General features: G+C 39.2%; 1 protein-coding gene across 1 annotated transcript in view; it reads right to left on the bottom strand.

The window, feature by feature from the left end:
• Nucleotides 1-7,012: 7,012 nt before the first annotated feature.
• Nucleotides 7,013-12,590, bottom strand: part of MED23 (mediator complex subunit 23) — a 37,911-nt gene continuing 32,333 nt past the window's right edge. Inside the window, 5 exon segments of the mRNA XM_036404536.2 lie at nt 7,013-8,126; nt 8,822-8,953; nt 9,617-9,737; nt 10,266-10,480; nt 11,609-11,681. Coding sequence (XP_036260429.1) covers nt 7,953-8,126; nt 8,822-8,953; nt 9,617-9,737; nt 10,266-10,480; nt 11,609-11,681 — 715 coding nt within the window. The 3' untranslated portion in view covers nt 7,013-7,952.

The raw sequence follows: 12,590 nt of genomic DNA, 5'->3' as shown, positions 1-12,590 counted from the left end.
AAGAAAAAAGGGGAAGTTCAAATGAAATTACCATGGTGCCTGTTCTCTCCCATCTGTAGTGTGGGAATTTTACTTATCCTAGTGAATAAAGAGAGTTTAACATTCTTCACTTGAAGAATGGAGATAGACAGCTGTGTGCCATAACATAATAAAACAATATAATTTTATGCTGCTTCTTCAGCTAGATAGAAGCACTGTATGTGCTGTGACATATTAAATTTGAGGCCCACAGGACTCTAGACAGCATCTGGGTGCTGTTCAGGCTCCCCTCAGTTGCTCCTTTAATTCTAGATGTGGAAGGCTCAGAAGGGCTTTGTAGTGCACTGTCAAAATTCAGCTTGATCTGCAACATGTGAGCCCTCAGCACCCTCTCCCCTGCACCTACAGCCAGCGTCCTCTGAGGGTCAGGCAGGGCATGGGCCAACAGCCAGGAGGTAGCAGGAGAGGTGAAATCCATCCTGTCCTCTACTTGGGAAGGCTGTGATACTTCCAATGGCATCACAAGTTTCAATCTGAGATCATAGGTAGGAAAGAGACAATAAAGACTCTGTTTACAGCTTCTCCTAGAATTTCTCTGGAAAAATCTGATTCACCAGGCAAGCTCTCATAAGGAAAACAGGCACAAAGCCATCAAAGAAGAGGAGGTGACATGGCTGATGTGTGACCTGTGCTTCCAAAGCGTGGGCGCATGCAGGCTGAGGGATCCATTACCAGCGTGGGCTTGGTCCTCTGCAATTCCACCAGCACCAGTCTGTGCTGTGGCTCAGTTAGATCAGCAATGCACCCACACTTCCTTTCCAACCTCACAGGGCTTCCCCCCCACCATCCCTGCTAAAGCTACTGAGTAGCCCAAACATTCCTTGTCTCCACTCAGGATGTAGTCCTCCAGCAGCACCTCCATCACATGTTGCACCTCCTGCAGCATGGAGGCTGGGAGATGCTCATGATGCTGGGAGATGCTCATGATGCTGTTCTTACTCCAGGCCCTGGTGCTCATCCAGCCTCTCCCACACCAGATCCCAGACAGGATTCACTCCAAAAAGAGAAAAGCTCAATTTTCACAGGGTAGTTCTGCAATTAGGGTGGAGAGGAGTCACCGGGGGCACAAATGAATAGAATAGGTGGGAAGGGAGAAGCAGAAGAGAGTGCTGCAGCTGAACTCTTTTTATCATGTAGTTTAACATGGTTTCACCTACAGAACAATGCTATTTCTGCAGTGGTAGAGGATACATTCTCTGACTTTCCTCTTTCTATCTGTAGTCAGAGCACTGCTGCTGCTTAAGGCGCTCAGTGCCTGCTGAAGGCAGATGAGAATCTGCTCTGCTATCATGCATGGAGTCAATCTACACTCTAATCATTTTATCTAACCTTTTAAAGAAAGACAGCCAAAAAAGAGTGGAATTACTCCTCTCAGGGCCCTTAAAGGCTGATTCAGCTGGGGCTTGATAACATGAGCACACAACAGAAAAGATACTAATGTGATAAGATCCAGCTTTTCTTCTAAATTACATCTTAGCAGAAACAGAATCAAGGAAGGAAAGAACCTATGAGGATTTTTCTTAGAGAATTTAACCTCAAAACTCTTCAGAGAACATTAACAGTTTTCCATTCCCATGGCTATGTCATCCTCACCTCTTAAGGCCTTTCATCATTTGCCAAACACCTCCATAAATTCATTCAAAAGTATCACACATAGATACTGCTTTTGCAGCACTCATAGGAAAATTTATATTCTAATAGGAAAACCCAACAAAGTTTTTCTTCCTCAAGTATATGATTTTTCTCTTTCTGCACCCTGTCATTTATAGGTTGAAAGTTCCCCAGGGCAGAGACTGGCTCATTCAGGACCTTGTTTTGTGCTCTTGACTTTGACATATTTGCTAAATAATTGCATGCCTTGGGTTATAGCTGCAGTGGGAATTGCCACTGAATTTCTCTACTCCTCACAGATCATACAGATAATGCTATGCTGTCATTTCACATAGAACATGATAATTTTATTTTATGCAACTTTCAGTAGAACTTTACTAATTTTAAATATACCTGCTGTTGATGTCATGACAGATACAGCCTTCAAATCAGCATGGAACAAGCCACCTCAGTACAAAAGTTATGCAGGACTGTCAGACTGCTTTCTGTCTGCTCATTTTTCATTGTTTGTAGCCACCTGTCATCTGTTTATAATGACGTGAGACATAACTCATTGACATTTGCATGTCCTCTCCTTGCTTTTTTTGAAGTATTTAACATGCCCTAGAGCTCACTAGATATTATGTCCCATCAGCAGGACCATAAAAATATAAAGTACATGAAAGTTTTTTTGTACATGTGAGGAAGGAATTGCACCTGAGAGACAGTAGCTGTGACAATGGCTCTTCTGGATGTGCAGGCTGATTTCACTGTAGGCCGAGCTGAGCTAAATCAGTAATGAAATCCTGCCTTAAATCTGGAACATCAAAGTTTCAATTTCTTTTTAGAACAACAATATGATCAGAGCCTCACACAACATGTAAATTATATACCTGGGAACTATTTAATAATAGTTTAATAATGGGGTTTTTTCCTTTGCCTGTATGGCCCCCCTCTGTCTCTCCTCCTTCATGCAGTATTTTGAAGCCTTTTGATTCAAAGGTACCTGGGTTGCTTAAGAACTTCCCATGTAGCACTGATGTGGGGGCAATTAGATGAAGGGACTTTTCAGCTTTTTAATTAAAAATTAAACTGTAAAGCAGCCTGGGCCTGCTCAAGGCTGAGGCAGGGTTGGGACAGAACTATAGATCCTCTGCCTTTGATGGCTGAGAGCAACCAACTGCATTCCTCTCACCAGGACACAGGATTCTCTCACATTTCAGGAGAAAAATATTGGAAGGTGCCTGCTTACCTTTGAAACAACTCACTCCTCTTGAATCTGACATCAGATGCACACACCAAGTCATAGAGCAGTCTCTGTGTGAAACACTAACGAGGGCAAGAACCAGAGCTGAACAGCAACACAGCTCACGAGAGCTTATACAGAACAGATATATGGGGAGGGAAAGGAAAAAAAAAGTAAGATAAACCAAGAAAAAAAAGATCAACTTCACCTCCTCTGACAAAGACCTTTCTTTAAATTGAAATGATTAGAAGAATAATTACATTATAGAATGATTATATCAATATAAGAAATTCTTCCTTTCAGGAAAGGGAATGAAATCTTGAAATCAGAGGACAGAGTTGAAAAAACACTCCAGAAAGGAGACATGGTCCATCAACAATGAAATTGAAAAATCCTGAAAATTTGAAATGGAGTGACTACAACCAATTGTACTGAGATGAAATGTGGTGCAGGGAAAAGACCAAAACTTGCCCAAGTTATTATCTTTGAAATCCCTAAAATAAGGAAAGAAAGGGAAACAAAGAGACAGAAGAGAAACAGAAGAATTGAAATTTCAGAAGGAAAAGTAAACCCAAACCTACTATGAGGTGAAAACAAGAAAAGCCAATGGGATGACCTGAATTGCAGGAATAGGGCCCAAGGCTTGCCCAATTGATCCTCATTGAAATCCCAAGATCTCATTCCTTTTCCTGAAAGGAAATTCTTCCTTGTTTTGTATTTCAAATTGCAGGTAGCCAGTATGGAAGAGACATAATACTCACAGACTATTGATTAAGTAGGACTTGAAAGTATCAAAAATGTGACTGGCTGAAAAAAAAATTAGGTCAGGAAAAATTAGGTCAGAAAAAATTTGAATTCCCTTTTTAGCCACCAGAGGGAGATTTCTTCAAAAAATATAATCTGGTCTTCAACTGTTTCTGAGTACAGTACCATATTCTGAACACTCAGATCTTCCTTGGATCTACCAACATTTTTATCTAAGATTTGTGAGCATATAGGGCACATTACACTGCTGTCCTTGATGTTTGAAATATGTTTTATTTATATTCCTCAAAAGCTTGCTGGAGGACCCCAGAGAGCTATAGGATTTGCAAAATCTTCCAAAAAAATTCAAAGATTTTTAGACTTTCAGAATTGTCTCCGATTTTTTTTTCATAAAAGCCAATCACTTGATTCATTCAACGGCTACCAGATTTCATGACCAAAAAAAAAAAAAGGAGCAGATAAGAACCATGTATTTGAGTTTGATTTTTAGCATGAAGGCTTTTTAGGAAATAAATGGATATCTGTGGCTTGGCAGGCTGTACCTAAAATCATGCAGCCTTTTCTGAAGGTGAACCAAACAGGTGTAATGTATCTGCAGTTCTAAAAGGTGGTGAATATTTTTGGCTTTCCCCGTGCCTTTGTTCCTTCAGCAAATACAAGCACAGTAGGGATTCTTTCTCTGGTTCAGGATCCAGAAAGCCAACATAGAGAGGTTCCCATCCAACCCCACTACTTATTCACTTGTGCACCTGCTGTTAGCCATAATCAGAGAGATACCACTGTGCTTCTCCATCCATTCTTATAATCATTGTAAGATTTATCATTATAACCATAGTATCATTCTTAATCATGATTTCTTTATTGATTATAAACGTCAAACCCCAAACCTCAGACTTATGTAACTCTTCACTACTCTCAACCACTTTGAGTTCAGCAGACTGACAAATTTTGCCTTACATATTTTGAATTTTAAAACTCAGCCATATGACAGCCATAATCAATAACAAACATATGTCTGAAACTACACTAGAATTTTGTCTTGCTGTGCTAGCACTTTAGGAATTGGTTACCTGGACTTTAAAGGGCAAGATGTTTAACTCAAATAGCAAGTGTCAATAAGAATTGATTTTTAGACCAGTACTGCTGCTGAAAATGCAAATGTAGATTATTGCAGAAGAGATACCTTATTCCAACTAGAGAGGGTTAACACCTTCAGAAACTTGGTGATTTTTGCAGAGAGAAAGTGTGCATGCTGGGAAGAACACATGGTCTTCCTTTGCATTTTGCAACATAGAGAACGTGTAAATCCCTAATCCTACTAGGCAAGCAAGGTCCCAGTTCACAAGGCTGTTAGTAGGATGCACAGCCTTTAAGCTCTGGGACAAAAGTTAAAATCTAGTCCAGTACTGATAAAACCAGGTTTTTCACTGATTTGCCAGTGCCAGTCCAGTTGAGACAAATCCCACCCCCATAGTGCCAGACCAGCGCTCCAAAGTCAGCTTAACATAACTGCACATGTGGCAAAGACACAGAGCACAATGAGGGAGATTTAAAGAATTCCAACAGTTTTCAGGATTTGCTGCTGATGAGTTATCCAGCTTCCTCAGTATACTCTCTGAAATCCCTGTGACTGAAAACAGGTGCTAGTTTAAATATTAAAAGGGATACTCTGGGTGCCACATAAAGCACAAAAACTATTTCAATATGAAATAAGACAATTCAGGAAGATGCTCAGAAGAACATTTAGAACACAGAAAAGCAACATAACACTCTTTCTACAGCCTTTTTGATTCACGTGCTGGAAAAAGTCCTTAAGGAAGAGAAGTCTCACTGCCAACAAAAGTCAGCAAACCCAGAACCAAAATGTTGCTTCTTGAGTCTGCCCAGAAAGCCTTTGGGAAGCCTGCACAGAACAGTTCACTGGATTTTTGGAGACCAACTATTTGACCAATTTGGTTGTCTTGTTATCAAAATGGAGCCCAATGGCATTAGAGTGACTTGAATCTGGAATGGAATACAAGATGAATCATAAAATACAACACTGAATCATAGAATTATTAAGGGTAGAAAAGACCTTTAAGATTTTCAAGTCCAACCTTTGACCAAGCACCTCTGTGCTCACCACTAAACCACATCCCCAAATGCCACATCCATAAGCTTATTAAAACACTTCCAGTGATGGTGATCCCACTTCAGTGGTGTATTTCAGTGCATGAACAACCCTCCAGTGAAGGAATTTTTCCTAATATCAAATTTGAAACTTGAAACCTCTCCTGGCACAATTTGAGACCATTTCTTCTTGTCTTGTCGCTTGTTACTTGGGAGAAGAGACCAACCCCCACCACACTACAGCCTCCTTTCCAGCAGTTGTAGAGAGCCATGAGGTCTCCCCTGAGCCTCCTCTTGTCCAAGTTAACAGCCCCAGCTTCCTCAGCTGCTCTTTGCCAGACTCCAGACACTTCACCAGTTCTACTGCCCTTCTCTGGAAACACTCCAGCACCTCAATTATCTGTGTTGTAGTGAGGGGCCCAGAATCAAACACAGGATTTGAGCTATGCCCTCCCCAGTGCCAAGTACTGCTGATACTGTAGTATCCCCCAGTATCTTGCTGAATCCTGGGCAGGATACACTATTCCTGATCCAGGCCAGGATGCCATTGGCCTCCTTGGCCACCTGGTCACAGTTGGCTCATGCTCAGCTGCTGTCACCAGCACCGCCAGGTCCTTTTCTTCAGAGCAGCTTTCCAGCAACTCTGCTCCAGCCTGTAGCAGCCATTGTTGTGACCCAAGTGCAGGATGTGGCACTGAACCTCATACAGCTGGCTTCAGACCATGGATCCAGCCTGTCCAGACCCCCCTGCAGAGCCATCTTGCCCTCTAGAAGGTCAACATTCCTCCCTAACTTGGTGTCACCTGTGACCTGTGATCTCTTTGTCCTGATTACTGATACAGACACCAAGCAGAGCTGGCCCCAACAATGAGCCCCGGAGAACATCACCTGTGACTGGCAAGGATCAGCATAAATGTGGTTTCCTGTCAGACTTCAAGTTCATTAAAGAGCACTCACAGTTCTGTTGCTCAAATTACACTTGGCAGAATTTAGGATCCAAGTACAAGAACAGCAAAAAAGCAGACTAAAGAACTTCCACCCACCGAGTCACCAACTTGTTTCCATAACTGTTAAATTTTTAGAGAGATATAAATCAGGTCAGACCTGAGTTTATTAATCTGGACTCTATTTGTAACATTTTAAAACTGTCATTAATGCAAAGCTGATAGAGAACTTGGGACATGGAAGTATCCTTTCTATGGTCAATTCTTATTTTTAAGGTAATGAGTATAGAAAAGAAATAAATTTAACAATACTAATATAGACTTTTAAACTCTGGTGTTTTTTTAATTACAAATTTGTCCAAAAAGATGAGTATTTACAAAACTTGAGCCTTTCAATTCTGTTATCAAAACCTGCTGAGCCCAGTACAGATAAACCCTAAAGCAGAATATTATACAAATCCAAAATATAGTAAGATCAGTAAAATTGATGTGATTGATTTAATAAAAACTACACCATTCCCCAAACAGGAAAGATCAAATATGAACCAGCACAGCTTGAAGTGAATACGCAGACTTCCAATAGATTCATTGGAGACAGCCTCCAGGGTGTAATCCAACAGTCTAGTAACTGACACTACATCAAACCCATTGAGGTGTGTTTAATGAAATCTGTACATACAAAATTTACAAATATTTTCAAAGGTTCATTCTTAGTCTTTGGAAAGATGTCATCATTAACTCAAAAAAATTGATGCAATCTCTCTGTCTAGGAGTGTTTCTGTATAAGGGCTTAAACAGTCTTCCCAAAAGACAAAAAGGATTTAAATTCTTCTGTTGGATGAAAAAATACAAATTTTTAATAAGGCAGAACCCAAATTTTAAAAGGCTGTTTTACACACAATGAGTGTCTTTTCATATCACAGGCAGAAAAAAGGAAAAATCCAGATGACTCAACCCAGGATAGGGAGCAGAATATGGTAAACTCTTCATAAATCCATGTATTTGCTTGCAGAGTATCTTTACTCAGTGCTTTCAGAGAAAGGCAACATATCCCTTATCTAGTGTCTAGCATAAATAGCTAAGAAAACTGGCATGCACAGAGCTAGGCAGCTTCATGATGCAAAAAAAAATCAAAGCAGAAGTCTGTGTGTGGTTCTCAGTCCTTTCATAAAGCATCCCAGATTTCAGATGAGATGCTGCTTCCCTTCAGTCAGTAAGAGGAGGGAGCCCTCACACCGAGGTCAGCCCAGCAGTTATTTTCACTGGGTTACTGGCAAGGCCACGTTGACAGGCACTTGGCTGGGCTGCTGTGCTGGGGACCCATTGCTGAGAGGCTGCTGTGAAACAGCAGCCTGCTCCATTTTGCTGATGTGTGTTATGAAGCGCAGCCGAAGTTTCAGAGCTGGTCTTAAGTTACAAATTATCTTCTCAACCTGTTTTAAAAAAAGAAAAAAATGCATTCAGTAAAAAACAGGAGTATTTTTACATGCCACTACTGTACACAAATATCACACTAGCACAATGAAAATGGGAAAAGTTACAGTAAATAGAGGTGTTTACATAAATATTTAATTAAAAATGCTAACTTTTGGACCTCTTCCAATAACCAATCTTAAAAAACGCCTTCCTGTTGTAAGAGTTGTGCACCAAGGCTTTGTAAAACAAGTCACACAACTGACACTTTTAAAAGTGCATACTGTTATAAACTAGAGATAAATTGAGTGAATGATTTTTCACTGAACATGAATCAAGTCTTCCTTTTGTCACATGTCAAGTTACACTACTGAATCAGAAATTAAGTAAAACTTTAAAGAAATAGATTTAAATGAATAAAAAGTATGAAATATCCAACAGCTGTATTTTTAGCAATAGCTCTAATAATAGTATTTAAAGCACCCTGAAGCCGTATCTTAAATTTCAGACTACATAAATTAATCTTGCAATCTGAGATATCAAATCTACTCCATCTGAAGCTTTTCTTTGCACCAACTTCCTACTTTGTATATAGAGACTAATCAACTGTTAGCAATTTCTTGTACTGCTATCTATGACAAATATTTTACAAAAAGATTAAATTATTATATGGGAAGAAAGGTAACTAAAGTATCAATATCTACTGTTTACTTACTTGGTCTTTCACACTGTCACCTGTAAACATGTATTTCATATGATACAAGAAATCACAAATGGGATCCATGTAGTTCAGGTGGGAGCTGTACCGATCTGCATTCAGGAGCATTTCATAAAATGCCACTCCAATCTGTTTAAACAGACACAAAGAGCAAGCCAAATAAAAACGGGTTTTATAACGCTTTATATTAACAATATAAGAAATATGTGCTGCTTTTTAAGTAGCTGTGATTCCTAACAATTTACTTTCTTACACGGAAGAATGGACAGGTCTAAGCCATCCCATTATGCTTGACCAAATGATTCTGAAGTTAAGCTCTTCTTTCTAGCAGGGTCTCTGATATCTGACATTTTTCAGCTAATCTGCCTACTGATGAGCTCCATCTCTTTTTTCCTCCCTTAACGTTATCCACACTGAAATGAATGTATGAAACAGTTCATGTTCCTCCATCCTCATAATTGACCTCTTGCAAACTCCCAGGAAGTAAGCCTACAGTATATTTTGTAAGTAGTTTGAGAGCCAAAGAAAGCATCTATTGCTTGATATTTCTGGAGGTTTATTTCTTTTTTGCTTAAAAAGAAATGTACTACGTGTTTTATCCAACAGGATTTCAGTTAACAGGGTAAGGTGAATACCAACTCAGCAACTCAAATCCTTGCAATTACTGTTTAATCTCTATAGAACTTAATTCTGAATATCTATTATGGATTTCTATCCCATTCTGATTCACAAGTTAATTGCAAAAGTAAAATAATCCATACAGTATAAAGCAAACCATGAGCCAGACTTTACCTCTATCATGCACCGTGTCCTCTCCTGCTGGAACCGTTGCAGGAAAGGGCCAACGAGGTGGTAAACATAGAGCAACTGGAACTCTGTTTTCACAATGGGTATCAAAGCTTCTGTGAGGAACCTGCAGTATGTCAAGACATGTACTACATCAGCTGTTTGGTTATTTGGGGTTCTTTATTTCTTTCACCCCCACCAAATTCTAGCCAAAACATCACAGTCTCTCTCACAGATTTAGACCTTTATTTCAGGAAATAAAACAGTGTGCCTCTGGAAATATGACCTATTCGAAATAGGGCAGCTCTAGAATTATGAATAGTACTTACTGTTACAGTTACAGATGCTTTAGGAACATTCTACAACCCATGCTTGAAGAAAAAATTAAATTAACAAAAGCATAAAAGCTAATCTAGATTTAAAAAGGCTTATTAAAGGCAGTCACACCACATGACAGCCCTAAAGCCTACAGACAACCAGAGTTATGTCAATAGAAGAGGGAGCTGGAAAAAACCTTATGATCCATCTGGCAAGTCTTAGAGCTCCCCTGTACATATTTATTCACTGGTATAAGTGCTATAGGTAGAGCTTTGTTATCCACATTACGTGTGGAATTTAAAAGACAAATTACATTATCAAATATCATTGCACCTACTTAGGAATGAGAGAAAGCTGTCCAATGCTGGAATGATGCCAGACTGCATGTGCCAAAGCCAAAGTGTAGCTACAACTCATCTCAGAGTAAGACTGGTGACACGCTGTGAAGTCAAACAGTTGGAATGGGTAACCAACCCACTCTGTCTCTGATGTCAAGCTGGGACTGTTGATGACATTCACAATGCAATCATGGAGAACAATCCAGTATGGTTCCTGGGGGGAAAAAACCAAAACAACAGAACAAACCCAAAAAGTCAGAATTGTTTATAAAAAGAACATCACCTAAGACACTGCTTCCTTAGCTTTTTCTGCTATTATGGCATTTCTAAAATGTGTATATATATTAATACATAAGCATATGTATACAGGAAACTGTTATAAATGTCATATGGTATGCAAATGGTAGTTGATAACCATGAAGATAAAAATTTAAGATGCATTGTACAGAAAGCATCTATGTTAGTGGGTATGGGCACACTCAAGGGTGTGGCATTATAAAGACATATGTCACAGATTTAATTATTTAATTGCTTGATATAAAGGTCTATAAAAGAAGCAAAGACAAGGCAAAAAGCCTTAGTTAAAGAGGTCTGAGAATTATCTAGTTTTCTGAGTGAAGGGACAAACAGACAAAAAAATCGAGATAGAAACAGGAAATAAAAAAGGTACAAAAGACAAAGAATATAGATGAAGAAACAAGGAGATGAAACAGGAAGAGTAAGTAGCATTATAAAAATAATAAGGATTAAATTCATGTTGGCCTCCCTTCGAGAAGAGGAACTATTTTTTGGGGAAGAGAGGTCACAAGCTGTGACACACATAAGCAACACATATGGCAAGATCAAAATTACTCAGGCAGTCTTTGTCAAGTACCAAGAGTCATGATATTCAGAAGATCAAAGTTTCTACTGATATACAAACTGCAGTACTGCAGACATTTCCTTTTGCAATCTCAGCCACATCTCATTTACATGGTTAAGAATTACAGGATGTGGAAGCGCAAGCAATAATTGAAAAATAACTTTGCATTAGAGCCTTTATAGATCTTCCTATTATATAGCTCCAGTTCTCAATACCATACATAAGGCATTTAACTAAATAGTTAAACAAGAGTGATTTACTTCTTTTCATCCCATTGTTTTCATAGAAAAACAAACCACCTGATCAATTTTTCTATGCTGGAGGAGTTGATTTTTTTCAAACATGCATGTAGCCTTGTGAATAGCTTGCTGCGGAATCTACAGATGTTGGCTGTAGGTTTTTACAATGTATTCTAGAGAGATGATAAATGTTTCATGGAAGAGTAATTTTTTTATTTAAAAGTACAACATATTGACTCACTGGTAAGGCTGTGATAATCAGTCCAATTGCATTCATCCAAGCCGTGATGTTCTCTCTTGGCACCAGGGGCTGACTAGAGACAAAGAAAAAGAAAACTAAAGCTCCAAAGTACTCAACTGCAATTTGTGCTGCTCATGCATCTACAGACCAGGTGTACTTACACCAAGAATGTTTGTCAATTTGAGAGAACTACAAAGACACACACAGGTATTTACAGAGCCAAAAGATGGTATAAATGCTATTGGGATGTTGTGTGCAAAACTTTATGCAGGTGTGTTTTGCATTAGCAGCAGGTTCCTTCAAAGGCTTCAAACTTCCTTCCTTAAGCTTTAGCGCCTAAGGGTTGTTTGTCCCTTTATTGACTCCTTACCTTCATATGCCCCAAACAGAGCTAACAATAATATATTACTAAGCCAAATGAGGGTTTATCCAAGCAATTCCAGCTTGTCATTGCTCAGTGACATCAACTGAATGGCTACAAGAATATCAGGTCCTGTCTCTGACCACAGTTTTTTCGGTGGTTGCTCAAGAAGCAGCTACAACAGGTCAAATTCAATGCATCATGACAAAAGGTCAGCCTTGGCACACCACTCTTTCAAAGTACCTCTGATCTACATCAGCATCAGGAAGGTTCAGAGTCCTGCCAATGATTCCTGTCTCATTCTTTGCACTCAAAGATGCTGTAGTATCAACGGTACTCCTCTCAGCACAGCTCAAAGAATAACAGATTTCATCCAGGCTTTCCTGCTGAACCCAATGGATAAGACCTTTGCCTGCATGATGTCTTCCCTCTAACTTTTATGTGCATTGTGCCATGTCAACTGTACCTGAAGCACACAATCCACTACAACACAGGAATCTAACACATGATTTTTGTGCTTGATCCCTGTCACCTTGTTTGTCATCCAAAAATACTTTATATATAAAATGTTACCTATATACACTATTTTTTTTTAAATAAGAAATTTAGTATCAGAGACCA

The sequence above is a fragment of the Molothrus ater genome, chromosome 3, assembly GCF_012460135.2.
Source record: "Molothrus ater isolate BHLD 08-10-18 breed brown headed cowbird chromosome 3, BPBGC_Mater_1.1, whole genome shotgun sequence".
Lineage (NCBI taxonomy): Eukaryota > Metazoa > Chordata > Aves > Passeriformes > Icteridae > Molothrus > Molothrus ater.
The sequence above is the reverse complement of the archived record's forward strand: the minus strand, read 5'-3'. Positions and strand labels throughout refer to the sequence as shown.